This window comes from Cicer arietinum, chromosome 2, assembly GCF_000331145.2.
Source record: "Cicer arietinum cultivar CDC Frontier isolate Library 1 chromosome 2, Cicar.CDCFrontier_v2.0, whole genome shotgun sequence".
Lineage (NCBI taxonomy): Eukaryota > Viridiplantae > Streptophyta > Magnoliopsida > Fabales > Fabaceae > Cicer > Cicer arietinum.
Genome location: NC_021161.2, coordinates 50,969,159 through 50,981,246, shown reverse-complemented (window position 1 = coordinate 50,981,246; position 12,088 = coordinate 50,969,159). Strand labels below are relative to the sequence as shown.

General features: G+C 31.1%; 2 protein-coding genes across 3 annotated transcripts; one reads left to right on the top strand and one right to left on the bottom strand.

Annotated features, from left to right (window-relative positions):
- The first annotated feature begins 3,163 nt into the window (after positions 1-3,163).
- Positions 3,164-3,963, top strand: LOC101509251 (uncharacterized). The gene is made up of 2 exons (XM_004491354.4): positions 3,164-3,484; positions 3,651-3,963. The coding sequence occupies exons 1-2, from the start codon at positions 3,246-3,248 to the stop codon at positions 3,769-3,771; spliced, it is 360 nt and encodes a 119-aa protein (XP_004491411.1). The 5' UTR covers positions 3,164-3,245; the 3' UTR covers positions 3,772-3,963.
- A 156-nt stretch (positions 3,964-4,119) lies between these two features.
- LOC101508935 (uncharacterized) lies at positions 4,120-11,218 on the bottom strand. 2 transcript variants are annotated; one of them, XM_012713234.3, is made up of 15 exons: positions 11,089-11,218; positions 10,681-10,999; positions 10,402-10,478; positions 9,736-9,936; positions 9,342-9,439; positions 8,895-9,088; positions 8,580-8,758; positions 7,480-7,824; positions 7,333-7,397; positions 6,745-6,793; positions 6,470-6,626; positions 5,582-5,666; positions 5,432-5,501; positions 4,778-4,918; positions 4,120-4,619 (listed from the first exon to the last, which is right to left on the bottom strand). In XM_012713234.3, the coding sequence occupies exons 2-15, from the start codon at positions 10,775-10,777 to the stop codon at positions 4,299-4,301; spliced, it is 2,079 nt and encodes a 692-aa protein (XP_012568688.1). In that variant the 5' UTR covers positions 10,778-10,999; positions 11,089-11,218; the 3' UTR covers positions 4,120-4,298. The 2 variants fall into 2 exon arrangements, with proteins under 2 accessions (XP_012568688.1, XP_012568687.1); XM_012713233.3 differs by having other exon boundaries at positions 10,681-11,148.
- Between the last annotated feature and the right edge of the window lie 870 nt (positions 11,219-12,088).

Sequence of the window (12,088 nt, the reverse complement as noted above, 5' to 3'; positions counted from 1 at the left end):
CAAATTTTCGATAGAGCTACTCGGCTGAAGTTATCAAGTTAATAGACATGGGCGATGAAGTCTACATAAAAATATTAAATTAACGGAGAATGTTAATATGAAACTCAACAGCTTATGTTCTTTTTTTTTTTTTTATCTTAAAAGATAAGATAAATTTTATAATAATTAATTTAAAAAAAAATTAATTTCAAATTTGAAATAAAACAAAATATCAAATTTAATGATATTGATATTTGTCAGTTAAATTATAATTATAATTAAATATATTCATTATGCAAACTTGAATCCAATAGAACCATGATTCAATTCTTGAAATTTTTAAGATTAATTTTAGAGAAAAAATATTTAGAGATTATAATTAAGATCGGACAATGACAAATGGGCCCTTTCAAAATCAATCAATAAGAGACTCACACTTTGTTCTGCTCAATTTTGTTTTGTACACTGGAATTGAATTTTGGGTGAAGGAAAGTTTGGTACCTTGCAAAAACACGTGCAACAGATTATCAGATGAAAAAAAAAATGACATTTTTTAATTCAAGACAAAACAAATTGAATATGGTTTTTTGTCAATTTTTTATTTATATTTAGGGATTGGATTATTTAACCGTCCACATGTCATAAAAAAAAAGGAAACAAAATCATAGAAAGAAATTACAATTTGGAAATGAAAATACACTGAATTTTTTTTAAAAAATGATAGGAAAAGTCATCGTAAAATTATCATCACAGTCATTCATTTGCTTACTTAGAAATCGCTTAAAATTATATTTGTATAAAATTATATTTGTATGTTTTGTTAAAAGTTTCGTAGAAAGTTTCCGAACTCCATTAATAACTTAATAGTAGATATCATCAGTTTCTACTTTCTATATACTTGTACGGCAGATTAAATTGTGGTTTAAAGATCAATTTATGTTTGTAACCGATTAAAAATAGCTGGATTTTTTTTTTATAAAACTAATATATTCTACATATTTTTTGTAAAGGACCAAAAAATCCATTTACTCTTTAATTTTTTCCAACTTAAATGGTTGACATCAACTTCTTCTATTCGTGCATATTAGTCTAATCATATTATTTAGACGAGACTATTAAAGAGAAATCAAACTAAACCATTAATATAATATTAAAAAAAAAATGCAATGGTTCAAGTTGATATAATTGGAGGTATAAAATATAAATTAAATTATGCGAACTAAAAAAAAATAACTGACCATATTTAATCTATATAAATTCAATATAAATTTATGTCTATATGTTGAATTATCTTTTATGATTAATAATAAATTAGATTATTGAAAATAAAAAAAGTTAAGTTAATGAATTTTTCAAAAAATATATATTCAAACAATTACAAAAAATGACAATTCAACAAACAAAATAGTAAATAAATCAATTTATAATCTAAGATTGTATTCATAAAATCATATTTAAATTATATATTTTATTTAAATATACAATCTTAAATTATGAATTAATTTATTTACTATTTTATTTGTTGAATTGCCATTTTTATGATTGTTTGAATATGTATTCTTTAAAATATTATTTTATTATATATTCTTAAATGATTATTGTGATTGTATATTTAAATAATATTTTAAAGATATTATCATTAAATAGGAGATAAATTATTATCATTAAATAGGAGTATTCTCTACTTCATATAAACAAAAATAATAAAATATATATTTATCATAATAAAATATAAATATAAATAATAACTGAAATATAAAATAAAAATTTTCCATTATCATTTTAGCAAAGTAATACTAGACTCTCTAACTTCCAATACAATCATCTCAAATTAAAACAAAACATTGAAATCAAAATTCAAAATTTTGCAAAAGTGTATATTGAATAGTGTCAAATATCTTGTAAACAAAAGCAAACATGAGGTAGAGTCTACATATCTTTAAATAAACACTTATCTCCAAAACAGAAATACCCCTATTCTCAAAAGAAAGAAAGAAAAAAACAAACATATTCACCATTTTGCCCCTCAAACCCATCTTCAATGGCTTCATGCGGCTAAATCCTCCGGCAACGGCTCCGGCAGCATGTCCTCCGGCTCAATAGGTGATACGACTCCTCGTGGTTTGTCCGACCAGATTAAGAACCATAGTCTCCCAACCAAAATGAAAAAAGAAATCACAGCTCCCGCCAACATAATCGTCACACTAATCGCCGCCATGGCAATTGTGGAATACATTTTCACTGTGGAGAGTTTTTGTAATGAAAGGATGAGAGTTTTTGAAATAATTAGGATTTGTGTTGAAGAAGAGGTTTCCATGGTTTTGTAAGGAAAAAAGGAAGTGGAGGGAGCCTTTTCCAGAAAAACTATTGTGGAGGACAATGTATTTCAATGGCAAATAGAACCAAAAGAAGAAACAAACCATGCTTCTGCAATTATTTTGTACTTTTCAAACCAAATAGAGACACTCTAATATCGATACTGTTTATAATTTGTTTCATTCACCAACCTATCTATTTCAATATACTTATGCCATTTACTATGCTTTCTATTTTCAATTAAGCTATGTACTTTCAAGTTATATACTCTAATAAATTAATTTAGCCATGGGACTTTACTGCGTCTGTCATACTCACTTGGTCCTCCTCACATGCTAAACCAACTAATAGTAAGGAAGAAGATGAAGATGGAATGTAATTTTTACCTACAAATTTGTCGTCATCTTTACTGTCACATGATATTTTTTTAAGAGATAAACTGAAATTCAAAAACATTTTAGATTTAAGACTAATTTTATTGAAATACAAAATAAAATATAAACATAATACTTTGATATTTTATGAAAAAATAAAACGTTAATGAGTATTTTATATAGTATTATATTTGTGCTGTGAGTGTGAGAGTATGTGCTCTTTCTGCACGGTCGATATCACGATCGTTCACATACATTTCTGTATGTAAAAAAAAAAACAGAATATTTAACTCTTAAAATAAAAAATGTGACTTTTGTCTTCATCAAGGAATAAAGCATCCATGCATCATGTATGGACTGAAAGTACTTTACTATTACTATATTCATTAATCATAAATTCAACTTAATTATGCACTTGAGCGGCAAAGTACTACAGAAATAGATGACGTAAGCAGAACATCATATTTACTAAAATATCCCCCTCCCAAACATTATCCCAATTAAGCAGACTGGGTGAACATAGTGAACCAAAACTATATCTTTTTGAAGACAAGCTTTCAACTAGTAAACTTCACCATGACTTGCCTCCACCACTTCTACTCTTCATTGCTTCCCATCCATGCAACAATCAAACCACAGCAACAACAGCATATAGGGATGGGTCACACCACCAAACTATTTTGGGGAGAACCTACAACTTGCAACCACTTTCCTTCAGCAAGTTCATTAAGTACCAAGGCACTTCCACATTTCATTGTTGCTGCTGCTACTTCACCTCCCAAACCCGGTGACCCATCCACCTTTCTTCCAGTAAGGTCCGGTTTTTTCTTTCCCTTGTTCATTATTCATGGTTATATATAGTATTTTTTAACTCTAGGAGATATAACAAGCTGCAAACATAAACAAGGTTGTTTTCTGTACATAGATCCTTCAGTTTTTTTATTGTCACAAGTTGCTCAAAACTTTGTTTATACATTGCAGTGCTCTGCTTATATCAGTATACTTCATAGCAAATTTCGTCGTGCCAGATTTTCTTACCAAATATTTTGGATTTGATAAACTGAATGAAGACCAGAAGGTTGATGATGTTGAAGATAAATAGACAAGCACCCTTGACATGAAGAAAAGTGATTACTAAAATGTGCCCAGGATGCTCGAACAAACTGTGTAGTTGTTTGAATTTGTCTTTGTATCTTTATTTTACATTAAGATGATAAAAGTCATTTGTGTTGTTTTAAACTTGGTAGCGATACCAATTTTCCTGAAACCAAATTGTCCTTGCCGCTGCTTTGGAGATGTGATCTTTGATGGACATAGATATAAAGGAAAACTTTGTAATCAATAAGCTACAACTGTAGGAGTATCTGCAAAGAATTATCAGTGGTGGGAGTAGTTCTAACACCCAAAAGGGCAAGGTTCCGAAAGCAAAAGGAAAAGAACACAAATAAAATATCGCTTAAAAATGATTTACATTCAATTCCTTCAGATTTAGTTTAAACAAAAAATAACACAGCATTCATTAAATTTACTACAGAATTCAACCAAGTAATGGGAAAAAGAATAAAGAAACTTTACAGTTATATGCTTAAAGGGGGAGAGCGAGTATAAACAGGGAGAGGGTAAAATTTGTTAAACAATTGTCCAGTCAGTTTCTAGAGGTGGTTTCTCAGAAGGAGATGGACATCCAGACCTAGGAGGCTTCTTTGAAAATAAAGATGACTTAGTTTCAAAGAAACTTGAGAATGATTGTCGTGTTGTTTTTTCTTCATCATTTATTTGATCTTTTGACACGGGCTTTTTCAATGCTTTATCTTTGCTGCTGAAGATAAGGCTAAGCCTCTTAAACCGGCTCTTTGGTTCATCAGTAACTGCAATCGATTCTTCTGTCTGTTTCATCAACTTCAACGCTTCTTCAGGATTCAGTAACATTGTCTCCACCGTTTCATATACCTAGGCAGGAACGTGAGACGTGAACGTTAAATTATCAATTGAATGTTATTACTTTCAAATAGTTGTATATATGAAAATCAACAACACCCAGTCTCACTATCAATTTACATTGCTCTTATAAACAATGAATAAATTAGGCACAGTCAAAAAGTACTCACCTGGACAAGGTCGTCGACTTTCTCACTCCATTTGTTGCTCTGGCATGTGGCAACTATGTACTCCTTGCAGTCATAGAACAACTTTGAGAAGTCCTTGTTACTAGACAGCATAGATTCAGCAATTGCAAACCCTAACCCAAGCTGTATCGCAAAGGTTTATAGTTAGGAAAGGCATAAAAATGGTTTAACTGTGGGTGTGTGTAGGAAATAATCAATTAATATTAGGTGTCAAATTTTCACGCTTTCACCACTTAATAAAATGTGAAATTAACCACTTTGATCATCAAATCATGTGATACTGTCTTCATGATTACATGTATCAAATTTCAAATAATTTGAATATTGGTTGGAGTGTTACATAAGATTCTAATCTAATAGTGAACATTTCCTTATATATAGAAGGATACACTGATAAAGAAAAGCAGTGCTTCGAAGTGTCAATTGGATTTTGATTTGTATGAAATTTTATACTTTGACATTTAGTTATTAAGTGGCGCATATGCAAAAATTTGACACTTGGTGACAAAATGAAATATACTCTTTATGTAATTATAAAGAACATGAAATAATTCAGAGTTGAGAGCAATTATAATGATTAAAAATGGATGAAATAAAAGAGCATCCTAAATAACTGTCCAAAAAGAAAGAACTTACTAAAGAGACAAACAACTGCCCAAAAAGCTCAAAAGGATGGATGTCCTCAAATGCATTGAGGATGCCCTCTCTACAAAAGAATGTAAAAATGAGATTCAAAGGACGACATTATGGAAGAATATAAATTCAAAAAATTGATTATTTACTTACACTGCCAAATCCTCATCGAAGAGAGGTGCCTGCTTAACAGCTGGTACTGGCTTAGATGTTTCCCACAATTCACGCCACAAATTACCTATGATCAACGTCTAATGAAATTCAGATACGTTTTTCTGATATGTAATCAAAACAACTTTGGTGCTCAACAACGCCTTGTTTCTTACAGATTGTGTTATAATAAAAAAGCAACAGTCTAATCACTTATCTACCTATGCTTTACCGTATATGTAATATGATATTCGATTTAGGCAATGTATATCTTACATAGGTGCCATAAAAATAGACACCTAAGATGCAAACACTTTCGACTCAATGGTTTGCACAAGGCAGTTGGGAATACGAAACTTGAAGATCTAAGCCAATATTGATGACTGACAATGAGAACAACATAGTGTAGGTAACCCATCGTGAGTCTATTGTAGATAACCCTAACTTATATATGCAAGAGGCTGATTCCACAACCCAATTCAAACTTGCGACCTCCTAGTCACGCAACCAAACTTTGAAATTATTAATTCAACATTAAAAAATAATCAAATTATCTACATTCTAAGCCTAAATCTGAGCCGTTTACCACAACAGTTCTTAGATCACCCTGCACTAAAACATTCCTGCAATATATAGCATAGATTCCACGATACCTTCCTCAAAACTCACCAAACTATGACCTCTTTGGAGATCAAAGCCCACAATAAACTAAATGATGGTAAAATGTATGACCATATAGCAAAAGTTTTGCCACAATTGGTGACAAGACAGTGGAAAGTCCATAGTTCTATCAGTTGTTGATGATCTATTAACATAAAATAAAATAAAAAACGAAATTGTGTAGCAGCAGATTTTAAGCATCAAGTAGGATGAAAAAGATCATCAGCAGACCTTCTTTTTGCATACGCCGACTTAGCTGACCTCTGGTTGACAATGACTCGCCACCGTCAAAAACATCAGTGTCCTCGATACTAGTCTCATTGTCTGTCCAATCAGGAGGGGAGTGCCATCTTACAAAATCCTCCAAAATACATCCAGGATTTGCAGCCTAAAATAAGATGAAAAACAGAACTAACTCAAGACAGAACATTAAACATTTTTGAAATAGTTATAACATATAAACATTCATAATGGCAAGAAAAGTTCGCTTCAAGGAAGAGCCTGACCTTGAAAGCCTGCATATCTGAGAGCAGTTGCGAGCAGCCAGCACCAACACTAACCACAAAAGGCAAGTCAGTAATCATGAAATTGTTAGATGATGCTAAAAATAAGGTACTGCGTAATAGATGCACATCTGCAGTTAAATGAACCCAGCATTTGCAATACTAGTCAGATGAGAAACAACACATGATTACCAATGGATTACAAAATAACATTAAGCAAATATTATATTGAGCAACCAGCTCATCAATTTATAAAAATTTATTAAAAATAGGTCTAATGCTATATGACAGAACATTATGACATCGTTTTATCCATGTTGACCCTACTGAGTGGGATAAGGCTTGGTGGTTGTTGTTGTAATTAAAAATAGGTGTAAGTAGACAGGCCATATATTTAGATTCCCAAACCTTGGTCCTGGGAGTAATAGATGTAAGTCAGAAGGTGATAGGTGTGATAATGCCAAACAATTCAAAAGGCATATTTAATCAAGAAGCAAGACGAATTGGGATTTGTATAAGGAAAACAGGAAACGGATTTAGAATTTAAGGTAACAAACTGGGACAAAGATGAATTTCAGTTGATATACAGACCTCCCAGTCCGCAGCACAAACTCCTCTGTTTCTCTGATTAAATCTTCTGTAAGCAAAGGTCCTTCCTACAAGAAATAATCACAAATTTCTCAAGTATAATAACAAGTTCAGATAGCTATTACAGAGAACAATAAATATATATCAAACCTGGGTGACGGGAGAGTACACAGCTTCACCAGTTTCCAACAATGTCAAATCTCCAGCTGGGGAATCAGCACCAAGTCGAAGAACAAGCTCCCCGGTATTTAATTTGGCATATAAAACAGGGCTTGCCGCAGCCCCATCATCATCCTTGGTTGATTCATTCATGTTTGAACTAGCTTGCATCATCAAAGAGTCTAGAGATTCAGTTGCAATGATACGGAGCCTCTTCCGAGAAATACAACAATTAATTACTTGAAAATGTTGATACAGAAGACATGTTTTCAGATCTGGATTCACATTCTGAGGGACTCCAGGTAAATATTGTTCTTCATCCCAAAGTTTTCTCAGCTGCATCAGTAAATGAATAAAATATTCTTCTTCGTCAGTACTATAAAAGGAATATTAAGGAGTAGCATTACTGACCAAAGTCAAGTTCAAGTTACAAATTCTAGACCAGAGTTTATATAATATATGTTTCTTTTCTTTCAAGGACAAACAGATTTGAAGGGGGAGAAGAGGTAAGGCAGACAAGTTCACATGTATGGGATCTTGGATTGAGATGTTTAGAAGAGCCATCTCAAAGTTTCCAATAACACAGCATATGAATAGTTAGCTGCTTTTCCTTCGCTTTTTATTTATTTATTTGATAAGGGGAAGGAAGGAAGCAACTGGATGCAAACTTAATAGACCACAATAAAATATATATATATATATATATATATATATATATATATCAACAACAACCATAGCCTAAAACAGATAATAACAATGAAAAAAAAAACCATAAAACTAAAACAAAACAAAAAATACCACTAAATTCTAAAATAACAACAAAAAAGGAGGAAAAGAATAAATAAACGTCTCAATATGGTGATCTAAGATGAAGATATTAATTGTCCAAATAATGTGATCTAAGATGAAGGTATTAACCTAGTAATGACGATGAACTCTATTACTAAGATCTCAAGTCCTTAAACTAATAGCTACTTAATAGATATCATAGAAAATGTGATCAAAGGCATAAATCAAAATTAGATTCCCAGGTTAACGATATTGTGTCTATATGATATCATAACCAAAAGTTATTTTTGAGTTAAACGTACTTCAGCAACAACCCTGCACCAGAACAGAGCCATTTTTCGAAGGGACTTGTAGTTTCCAGTAATTTCAGCTAGCTTTACAACAAGACTTTCAGGAGGAGCGCCGTGAATATCTCTTGGCAAAGATGTTATGTCATTTTCCTCTGGATTGGAATCAATCTTCCTTCTAAGGAAATCTCCCTCTGCGAATATCTTGCAAATATTACAATGAAAGTGAAAGATCATCACAGGATAATACGCCAGAGGATAAAAGTATAAGCATGAAAAGGTTGTTTCACGCAATAACATCATCACCAAGCCTCCTAAAATGCAACATACCTGGATCGAAAAGAGAATTGATCAAATGCACAACTTTTTCATCGCCACTAAACTCAGATGTAAGTTTATCCTCCTTTTCTCGCAACACTAAAGCCTTAACTGCAGAGAGAGTTAAGCCTGACCTCTCTCTGGCAGGTGAAGAATTTCCTGATGAAGCTATAAAATCTTTCATGGACTTTGTTTTACTTCCAGCCCTAGTCAAAAGGTTCAAATATTTTAGGGAAGAGGATAATTGTATCATTAGGCTGAAAATCTTCTGAAAGACAGAAACAAGATTCTAATATTGTCTGATTATACAGACTAATACTATCTTAATGATTAAGTGCCTAATAGAATAGGAGATTTTCACAACCAGAGAAGTAGAATTGGACAACATAAAATAGAACTTTTGACATAGTAGTTCATGGTAAGTGGCAGGAAAAAGAGTTGCAAACAATAACAACTTACTCAACAGCGATAGCCAATTGCTTCAGCACAGAGGATGCAGGAATGGGATCTTTAGTCGCAGCAGTAAGGCCTTCTACAGATGGAATTGCTTCTGAAGCCTATTTGTATAATTAAATCGACAAATCAATAAGCAAATTTCAACTGTATTTTTAATTAAGTTATCGGAAAGATGAAGTTAACCATGAGATTCTTAACAACCAAACATTACAAATTAAAAAAACTCACCACAACCATACCGTATATTCCTATCTTACATATTAATTTCCAGGTTGGACTTGATGACACATTTTGACAGACTATTTTGAAAACAAAATGTTCACAGACCACATTATTACACTTCGATAACATCACAGAATGCTATATTGTTGAGTTAAAATGTTTCCTATTTTCTTACCTTGGCCTCAAGATCATTCTTCACGTTCAAGATATACAAGTTTTCATCATAAAATGGAATTGCCATGTTTGCATCCCCAATTTTATCTGTATCTTCAGCTTCTTTTCTCCCAATCCGAATGTTCTTAATTTTATCTTGCCAATCTTGTTTAATTCCTAAATGCGGAGGCCTCCACTTTATATGCTTTGATTCACTGCGAACCTGCAATAATATCCCATTACAAATATCACATTTTGTAAGTAATTACCATGCACTAAAATTAAAAATGCTGGTTAACAAGTACCTATACATAAAACAAACAAACAAATTTGATCTAAATTCCCCCTTTTTAATTAACCTTCAATCAAAACCTAATAAAACAAACATATACACTTTCAAATTTGATCTAATGCTTTTTAAAAAGTACCTATACATAAAACAAACAAAGAAAATTGATCTAAATTTCCCTTTCTTAATTAACCTTAATCAAAACCTAATAAAACAAACATATACACTCTCATTTGATAATCCAAATCCAAATGTAGTACCTTGAAAATGCATACATTGTCACCACGCTCAATGCAACAATTTGAAATTAAAAATTCCAATCTCAATAGAATAGAAACATAACAATTAAAAACCACAAATGATAATAACAATTAAACAACTACGCTAAATCACAATTACCTTCGACTCGTTGTCCTTGCTTGGAGATTCAACTTCAGAATTTCTCGTCAAGTTATTATGCGATTGTTTATCTTGATCTTTTCAACGAACAAAAAATTGAGTCAATGCTCATTCCCAAAAAAAAAAAACAAATATCTCAACAACAACAACAAAATTCTAATAAAATAAAATCCAAAAAAAGAACAAGAAAATTGAAGAAAAAAGCACATCCGTTTATTTAAATTGAAAATGAAAATAGGAAATAAAGATGAAAAATCTATGATGTGGCGTGAAGAGAACCTCGATCTGATTTGAAGTCTAAGAGAACACGCTCCGCTTTTGCAGCAGCGGAATGAAAGGCTGTCCTCGCTTTCGAAACAAAAGTTGGTGATTCCATATCATGCGCCACCACGGATGCGCACGTTAAGCTACTCTTTATAAAGAAGAGCTTGAAATAAAAACGTGGATAATAATAGATAATAATAGGTGAAGCTTCTTTAGTATTTGTAGTGATCGATAAGAGAAGTAGATAGATAGAAGGAAAGAAAAACGAGTTGATGTTGATGCTGATGATTCTTCGTATACGATAGTGGAAGATCACAAATTTCAGTGGTCTGCACTAAAATATTCCAAAAATGAAAAGAAAAAATAATATTTCTAATTAACGTTAATAGAGATTAGATTAGATTAAAATATTGTTTTACTTACTCCGTTGTAGTATATGTATGTTCGTGCCAAGTGTATCAAATCATAGTGGCCGGCCTTGTTTATAAATGTTTCTCTAAATTCACTGCGGTCTCTACTTTTTCCATGAATCCAAAACTTATACAGTATACTTTTGGTCAATCTCAAAGGTGGTGAAAATGGAGTACTAACTTTTGTTTGTTTAACAGAGAAGTATTAACTTTCTTCACATTAATAAATAGTTTAAATACTTGAGGATTACTCTTTAACGTCCACCAACTTACTAATAAACTATCTTCTATTAATTATAATTAAGAAATATTTTATAAATTTGTACCAGACATACAAAATTTGATGAGAATTCTATGAAATTTCAATTAATAGAAGTGAGAATATTAAAATATATGTTAGAAATTGTATTATTAATATTATTCTGTGTAGTTTTATTTTTTTTTTATGAATAATTTTTTTATAAACAATGATAATGGTTAGTATTTTAATTTATGTTTAATTTAATAATATCGACATTTATCAAATAAATTAAGAATAAAGAATATATTATATTATAATTTATATGTGCAAAACTTGTTCAAAGTGAGGATACTATCTATTAGACTATTACTACAAACAAATGAGTTTTTCTTAAGAAATATGATTATTTCAAATATTTGGTGTTGAATTAATACGGAATTTTTTCAAATATTTCTCCTAATGCCACAATAGTTTCATAGTTGATAACTGATATTTGATTCACTCTTTGTATTAAAATTCTTTTTAATAAAAAATATTTAACCCACATATCGCATTGGTGTTTGTATTTTTATTTGTACAAAACTATGAAATTATATTTTTGATATTGAATTAACATGTAAAAAAATGTTTAGAGACATATTTGATATCACATCTAAATTGAGAGACAACCTTATATTAACATTTTGCAATTCATTCATAATATGAGAAACTTAATTAATGCAATATTACAATTTTGGGTCCACTTGAGTATTTACTTGTAAAAACTAAATAT